This window comes from Adiantum capillus-veneris, chromosome 19, assembly GCF_014529385.1.
Source record: "Adiantum capillus-veneris isolate H3 chromosome 19, ASM1452938v2, whole genome shotgun sequence".
Classification (NCBI taxonomy): Eukaryota; Viridiplantae; Streptophyta; class Polypodiopsida; order Polypodiales; family Pteridaceae; genus Adiantum; species Adiantum capillus-veneris.
In genome coordinates, this window is record NC_140949.1 from 6862281 (window position 1) to 6870906 (window position 8626).

At 45.4% G+C, this 8626-nt stretch overlaps 1 protein-coding gene across 1 annotated transcript; it reads right to left on the minus strand.

Moving 5' to 3' along the window:
- Window positions 1-2720: 2720 nt before the first annotated feature.
- On the minus strand, window positions 2721-8397 carry LOC147433509 (ABC transporter C family member 8-like). Its single transcript, XM_086490191.1, has 12 exons — window positions 8226-8397; window positions 6575-8155; window positions 6165-6485; window positions 5995-6081; window positions 5171-5791; window positions 4929-5093; window positions 4557-4845; window positions 4256-4470; window positions 3860-4165; window positions 3723-3786; window positions 3399-3638; window positions 2721-3280 (listed from the first exon to the last, which is right to left on the minus strand). The coding sequence occupies exons 1-12, from the start codon at window positions 8334-8336 to the stop codon at window positions 3147-3149; spliced, it is 4134 nt and encodes a 1377-aa protein (XP_086346317.1). The 5' UTR covers window positions 8337-8397; the 3' UTR covers window positions 2721-3146.
- Between the last annotated feature and the right edge of the window lie 229 nt (window positions 8398-8626).

Below are 8626 nucleotides of genomic sequence, written 5' to 3' on the forward strand. Positions count from 1 at the left end.
TCTTTTCTGGTTGTTCGTTGACCTGTGATGAATTGTCTAGCTGGTCCTTCATCAATTCAGTGGCTCCAACTTCGATCAAGTTTGATCTGACTTGTCGTATTTTATTTACCAGACTCTGTATTGTAGTGATCATTAGCTCATTCGGTCCAAATGCTGCCTTCTCGCTTTGGTGTTCCTACGCCTCTAAAAGCTAGGGCAATAGTTTCTAAATCTTGCGAGCCTTAGAACATTTTGACTGTTCTGACATTTTCTTTGCCAGATTTTTGGTGATCTTGGGTGCAAGCTCATGTTGTTCTTGCCATTGATCCACCACCCTCTTCTTGCGCTTCGCCTTCCATAGCGCTCTCTGTTGGTCCCACTTCTTGGTTTCATGAGTTTGCTTTTTCTCACTTTCATATGGAATCTCTTCAATGATAACACCCCTGCTTTTGGTCACGACCCTGACTAGCATTGGTTCTGGTGGCTTCTGTTCAGATGCCTCTTGTTTGGGGCATTGGGTTGCAAAGTGATCATACTTTTTGCACGTGTAACAATTTAGGCTTCGTTTTGCAAAGTCTCCTTGTCCATGTCCTGCCCAGTACCTCCTTGGTATCTACCCTTGCGAATACGTGTGTTGGTCTCATTGTCCTTGGAACCAATGGCCCCAATTGCTTTTACTGCCTCAAGGGTTGTCAGTGCAATCATTGACAGAACCTTTCCCTTCTTGAAGAGATGAATTATGATGCCACAATTATTACAGACATGTCCATTGGCCTTGCAATAGGTGCACTGTGAACATTCATCAGCCCTATGGTCTTTTGACCTGCACTTTGAGCACCGAATCTCCATTTGTTAATTGAAGGTCTTATCTTGGCTATTTCAACAAATTGTTTTGACATTTCCTCCATTTTCCTGGTCCATGATCCTTTTTTCTTTCCTTTGCCTTTGTCATCTGACCACTCTCGGATGAATTGGAGATGTCTCTAGATTCTGACTCTCCGGTCGTCGACTCACTATCACTGGATTGTCTGTTCTTGCGACCTTTGTCTTTCTTGGCCTGCTGCTCAGTAGTTTCAACATCCTTTGCACCAAATCCATTAAACTTTTTTGTAGTTGATGGAACTTCTTGTTCCCGTAATTTTTTGCTTCTAAACCCATTTAGAGACCAATTTCTCATTTGTTTCTCTGTCGGAGGCTCTTACAATTGTCTGGTTAATTCTTTTATCTTTTTCATGTAGCTCCAATATGCCTTGTTTGATCTTGTCTAACTCGCACAGGATGTCCTCATCTCCCTTGTTGTCTGAGTATGCCAATCGAAAAGCCTTAATGAGCTTATTGTATGACTTGAGCTAGAAATTTGAGTAATGGTAATACCATTCCTTGGCCATCTCTTTCAGCGTATGGGAAAAATATTCCCCCCATTCATCTTTGTCAATATCCTTGAGTTCTGTATATTGTTCAAATGCTTGAATGTGGACATCAAGGTCATTCTTCTTGCCTCCTTTGAAAATTGGAAATGGAATTTTTAGATTAGTAAATATTGAATGTGATTGGTTTTGATTTTGTGAATTGGTTTCTTGTCTTTGGATCTTCTTTTACTGTAATGGTTTGTGTCAACTTCCCAGTCATTGTCATTTTCAGTCTCAGTCATTGTGTCTTCTACGACCTTCTCTTGCTGCCCTCACTTTCTCCAATATGTTTTTGAATGCGTTGAGATCCATGAGACCGGTGCCGTCTTTCTACTCACTCTGCTTGTTTGCGCGCCAGGAATGTGTTAAGTGATGAGATTCCCACGATTCATCACTTGTTCCTAGTCATGGAGGAACATCCGTCTCACTCCCATGTTCTCTCTCTGTTTCAAAGCCTCGCTCTGATTCTTCATGGATTGGAATGACGTGGTCCAGATCATCCATGACTCTAGTAGCTAGCCTTCTATTCCGTGCAACTCTTCCGCATGGTAGAAGTACTGTCGAATGCCTCCAACACCAATTTGAAGGTGGTTCGTCTATCAAGGCCAGCTTAGCTCAAACCACTGTGATCGCCAAAATGGAATGAGTTGAACACTGTAACAACTATTCCAAATTGGTAGTTAGTGTTAGTTAAGATCATTTCAACACTTCAGGTCAAACAAGATTGGAACTGAAATATAAGCCTAGCAATGGAAACGACACTAAACACTAGATTTGGAATGTATATTCATGCCAATAGATACATGTACAACAATGAGTCGAGTATGATTTGGGCTGGACTAGGATTATAAGAGCGTAAAGAGCTCCAAGAGTCAAAACACAAAGCTCTAACCAAAGAGTTAATCACTTACGGATACTAGGGATCCAAAAAATGAAGTTGTGAGACCTGCTTATAGCCTTCCAATTGGGCTACCGACAGACTTTATTGTACCAGTTACCACAATAACTGTTCATGAGAGCCACATGCTAAGGTAGCATTCGTTGTCGCCATCTAAAAGCATCATTTGATTCTTGGTGAAATTTCATGGCCTCTTTTGAATGTTGCATCACCTTTTTGCCACCCAAAAATCCTACTATGCAACTTATTTGAAAGTTGCTTTCCAACTTCCGGCCGCTAAAGTTTTTCACCCTTTTGACACTTTGAAATGCATTTTACAATCATCTTTGTAATCTTGATCCTTACACTCTTTAATCACTTTATTAAATGGCCAATTGAAGAGAGAGAGAGAGAGAGAGAGAGAGAGAGAGAGAGAGAGAGAGAGAGTCATGAAGTGAAGCAAAATTAAATTTGGTATTTGTAGAGTCATAAAGTGAAACAAAAATAAATTTGGTGAATGTAAGCAAATATGAGAGGAGCCCCAACGTTGTGTTGGGCCAATCCTCCCAACAGTGTATAGTAGTACATTGGTTTGGTGTTGGGGGTAATTGTATGCAGGATTAGTGTGTGTTGTAAAGAAGGGAAGAACTCTGACAATGTACAAAATGAATGCTCCGGGTGGATTGAATGGACGTGGTGTCTAGTAGCAACCACACTGCTGCCGCTGCTGCTTCCCACATTCATTGTTGTAGTACTAGTCTTCTCGGAAGGATTCGTATATCACTTCAGCAATCCAGGCAGTTACAAGTCGATCAAATCAAAATTGAAGGGACATCTTGCAAGCGTTTCTGGGATTCACATCAAAACGTGCATTTTCTTTGCTACGTCTTCTGGCTGCTGCTGCTGCTGCTGGCGTCCCGGCCTGCTTGTGCCCAATACTCTGCAACCAGCTGCCCGAATAGAGAAGCCTTCTGCTCCATAAGTCTTCTGGGCGGGGCACATTCTATAAGATACCCTGCAAAATGTATGAGCAGAGTCATTACTTGTGTCGGTGATGACGCTTTACTGCTATTGTGCAAATTAATCATGTTAATAGACACAACAGCGACCTGGAAGGAGAGGCTTAGGCTTACCATCACGTAAAGCCAGAACTAGGTCACTATCGATAACGGTAGGAATGCGGTGTGCCACAGTGATTACAGTGCAGGCAGAGAACTCATCACGAATGAGCCGTTGCAGCAAGGCATCTGTATGGGAGTCAATAGAGGCGGTAGCCTCATCCAGCACTAACAATTGGCTGCGTTTCAGCAGCACACGCCCCAGGCAGAAAAGCTGTCTCTGGCCTGCACTCCAATTCTCACCTTGATCCGCAACTGCAGGAGCATCACAACGCCCACATCCCATCAGTGGAGCCTCATGAGAACATGTGTCTTGCCATAATCTAATCTATGGCTTACCTGGAGATTCAAGCTGCAAAGGCAACCTTCGAATTACTTTTCCAAGTTGGCATTTATCCAATGTCTGCAAAAATTTAGCTGGTCATAACAATGTCACATAAGTCAAAGAAAACTACAGGGAGGATGGCTCATCCTACCTCCCAAACCTCAAGATCCGAATACTGGCTTAGAGGGTCCAAGTTGGTGCGCACGGTGCCTCTAAACAAAACAGGCTCCTGGGGTATGATTCCCAGTTTGAATCGCAAATCGTGTAATCCGATGCTGCAGATGTCAATGCCATCAATGTGAATCATCCCCCCACATGGCTCCACCAAGCGGAAAATGGCACTAATTAGAGTTGTCTTGCCACTGCCTGTCCGTCCTACAACACCCACTTTCTGACCTCCTTCAAATGTGCAGGAAATACCTTTCAAGACCATTGGAGAATTTTCTCGATAACGAATCTGCAGCGCATAACAGGCACAATTACTAGATATGGAAAAAAGACGAATTGTGGCTACAATGAAAAGCTCCCACCCTAACTCTTTATGCACCTGTAAACTCTCCAGAACTACTTTGCCTTTGGATGGCCATTGGGTAGGTGGTCTGTTGGATTCGATGACTGCAGGAGCTTCCATGGGCAGTTGCATAAATTGCTTAATGCGCTCTACAGAAACAATAAAGATTGCGAACATGCATTGCCACCATGACAAGAAAATCTGGCAGTTGTTGAGAGCCAATACGTATGTGATTGCCAGACCAGCAAACCCTGCATTCAATGGCAAACTGCCAATTCAATCATCCAAAACTACTTTGAATTGACCCTCCACCAAACCAGCTTCACACATTACCAACCTGGAGAGATATTGTCTTTGACGATGACCAAAAGTGCAGCAGCTGTAACAACCACACTGCAGCTAAGCTCGATACGGAAGATAAGCCATTCAAGACAAGCATGCTTGTGGAAATAGACGGAGGCATCATCATCAATAAGGACAAGATTCCTCTTCCTGAAAGTTTCCATCATGTCAAAAGCACGAATGGTGGCAGCTCCGCTGATGGTCTCAGAAGAATTGTTCACAATAGGCGCTTTGGTTGTTGAATTAATTCGTGACAGCTCACGTGCAGCTGCGGCATAGTATTTCTGCATAACATTGATGCTTGTTGAGCTCCACAAATCCTTAACAGTTGAAGTTCTCTGACTAATACATACATGAAGAGCCATACCTGGAGATACTGGACAAGCAAGAGAGCAGGGATCACCACCACAATGATTTCCCAGGTTGCAGCAGCCGTGGCTATCACAATACCTAGAAGATCAAACACCAGGGCCAACACAAAGCCAAAACAGAAGGGGATGTCAAGATCCAAGACACTCATGTCCACTGAGGCCTGCACGGGCAAAAAACTTCATCAACCTGCTGTGACATGGGTGCATTCAAGAGAAAAAGCATACGGAGCAAACATACCCGGTTGAGAATCCTGCCAGAAGGGGTAGAATCAAAGAATGACATAGGTGCTTTCATAATAGCATCCATTAAGCCATGAAAAAAGGAGTTTGAGGCCTTGAGCCCAAGGTTGACCATGATGGCAGACCGAAAAAAGAAAAATACGACACTTAGACTCGACACCAGGCCATACACGACAATGAGGAGCGAGGATGAGATGGCAGTATTGGACACTTCGGTAGCAAGCCACACATTACTGTACAACTGTGCTGCAGAGAAGGCAAGCTGTGTCACAACCATCCCCACAATGGCAAGCTTCCCTCCTGCAACAAGGATGTAGTCTGCGTAGGGTTTCCACCCTGCATCCCCAGATTCTTTCTCTTCCTCTTGCACCAACTGTGTGCTTGCATCCACCCTGTTCGCCTTCTCGAGTATCTCCTCCCTGCTCATCCGTTTCTGCAAGACTGTACCTACCATATTAATACCAACTCTGATTTCCTCGTCTTGTGTATGACTATAACCGTTCCCAGACACAGAATGCAATGCCTCCTCATGAGCCCGGACCAATCTCAAGAAGGCATCCCCACTTACAAGAAGATCATTGTATGTTCCCGCTTGACGGATCTCCCCATCCTGCATTACCTGCATTCCATAGTCACAAGACAGATCAGTAATCAAGTTCTTCCGTCCATATAAGGTCCAAACACTTCTTTTCTTAGCATATACAGTATATCAGTGGTCACCCATTCACATACGATGCAGCATATGTAGATCACATGAGCATAAGACACTTCAAGTTGCAGAAATGAAAAAGGAAAAATCACTGCCGTATATTTCTTGCTCACCAGGATAGAATCCATAGCCGGTAGAAATTCCACTTGGTGTGTAACCAGCAACACTGTTTTCTGCCGAAGGGCTCCCATCACACAGTCCTGGAGATTGACAAAGAATTAAGAGCTGTGTTGCCACAATGAAATGCAATGCTATATGAGAATTACAGAACCGATGCACATACATGAAAGAGAGTAGCAGCAGTATGGGCATCCACTGCACTAAATGGATCATCCAACAGGTAAATATCCGCATCATTGTAAACGGCCCTCGCCAGTTGAATCCGCTGTTTCTGCCCTCCACTCATGTTGATACCCCTCTCCCCAATCTCAGTCAAGTCTCCATGGCTAAAGCTCTTAAAATCCTGATCAAGAGCACAAGCTCGGACGGCATTTCTATACCGTTCTTCATCATACGGCAGCCCAAACAGAATATTGTCCCTCACAGACCCAGTTTGGATCCAGGCAGTTTGTGCAACATATGCTATTTTCCCACAAACTTCCACCTGCACAAACAATTCCCTGTCACATACATTGTCAAACTACTATTGCCAACGAAAGAGAAACTCCCATGATGGAAGCTTCATAGACTTACACTTCCTTGCAAATTGGGTATCTCCCCCAGGATGGAGTAAAGAAGAGTGGACTTTCCAGAGCCAATGGCTCCACAGATAGCGAGCTTTTCCCCTCGCTTCACAACAAGGTTGATGTTTCTCAGTGAAGGTTTAAGCTCCTCAGAATCCCAGCTCAACACTGCACTGTCCGCTCGAACAGCGTACTCTGAACGACAGCATGTATCCCTTTTAACTGCATCAGCAGAGAGCTCCTCCTCTTGCAAGAATACATCCAAGCGCTGGAAGGCAACATGAGCTTGAATTATTGCCGAAAGCACATCAGGAACTGTCCTGATAGGATCTTGAATGATGCGGAAAGTTGCCAACACAGTGAAGACAATGGTGGATGTGAGGCTCATGTTCATTAGTATGCAGGTTATGAGCACAATGGCAGTAACAATGGTGGGCATGAGCCAATAGAGAATGGTAGCATAATTTCTCTTCCGCTGTGTACCTGTTAGCCATTTGAACTCAAGGGCCCTCATGCGGGCAATAAACCCATTGAAGTTTTCTTCCCATGCTTGTAGCTTAATCACTTTCATGCCACTTAGAATTTCACTGGTTGCCCTCAGTCGCTCATCCTGGGCTGCCATGAACTCAGCTTGACAACTTTGCATAGACATGATGAGGGGAGTGATGAGAAGGATGAAAAGAATGATGAGGATCAGTCCGGGAACGGTGGCTAACCCTACTACTGCAAACAAAATGCACAATGAAACTACGATCTCAAAGGGTACCATCCAGGTCCAATGCATCCACCAGATTAACTCTGACAAACGGTAGGCGTCCACAGAGATATAGTTGACTATCTCACCGGTGGCATGTCTGCGTTTGCCTGCACTAGAGAGACGCAATTCCTTCTCATAAACTGCTGCCATGACAGCCGATTGAACCTTGAGTCCAAGACGGCGGACACCAAAATACCAGTGTCTTTGAGAGAAATTCTCAATCATCTTCACAAAGAAGAGGCTAGCAGCCAGAATAGGACCTTCATGTGCAAAAGCCACATGCCCTGCTGCGTAATCAACAAAGAAATAGAGAAAGATGGGGCCAGCAACGGTACCTGCACCTTTGAGAAAGGCCAAGAAACCTGTCCACAACACGTCTCTCCAGTAGCACTGAAGAAGGGCTCTGCAGACTGAGGGGGTGCGTTTCTGTGCCTTCCGAGCATTCCACGCTTTGAGAAAATCCTGGACATTCTTCTGGGCGCGGTCCTGGGCAGGGATACCAGGAACATCCGTGAGCTCCAAGACGCGGGAGTTGCCAAGGTAAAGAAGAGGCTGAACCCAGTGGAAAGCAAGGCGGCTCAAGCAGTTGGCTTGCTGCATGGGTACCTCCTTTTCCACGTTGTGCACCTCAGACTGCAAGTCATGCTGCGGTTGCCCGCTGGTCGACCCTCCCCCCTTCAATTGCTTCCATGCCGGATCATCGGACCTAGAACTTATCGGGAGGGCATCGAGCAGAGGCTCAGAGTACTCCACTGCCGGAGCCATGACGGATCTGGGTGGAGGCTTAGAGCTTAGGATGCCTTCTTCTTCCTCCTCCTGCGGCGGCCACAACGTCTGCTCCGACGACAATTACCCTTCCAATTCCACAATCTCGCTTCTGGAGTTGGGCTCTGACAAGACAGACATTCTGATGGTTGCACTCTTCCGCAGAAGATTGCATGAAATGAGGGAACATGTCAAGCAGTTCTGAAAGCCCGAGAGCGTGTAGGAGCAAACGTGGAACAGCAATAGGCATCACGTGAGCGGGGGGCGCGTGGTGAACAACAGCAACACGAGAATGGAGTTTGCGAAGGCACGAGCTGCCCGCTACAGCCTACGACTCGCGACGTGGCCCCGGGAAAAACAATGTTTGTCTGCGTCAACCGTCGGAGGTCCACGCTTACCTACCTCGGGTTTAAGTCTTAAGTCATGCAATCAAGGGGAGTTGGCCTAGTGCTTAAGGCTCTAAGCGTGGTTCAACCTTGCGACATGCGGGTGTGGATTTGTGGACACAATCCTGTAAAACTAGCTGATGAGCTTTCTAAA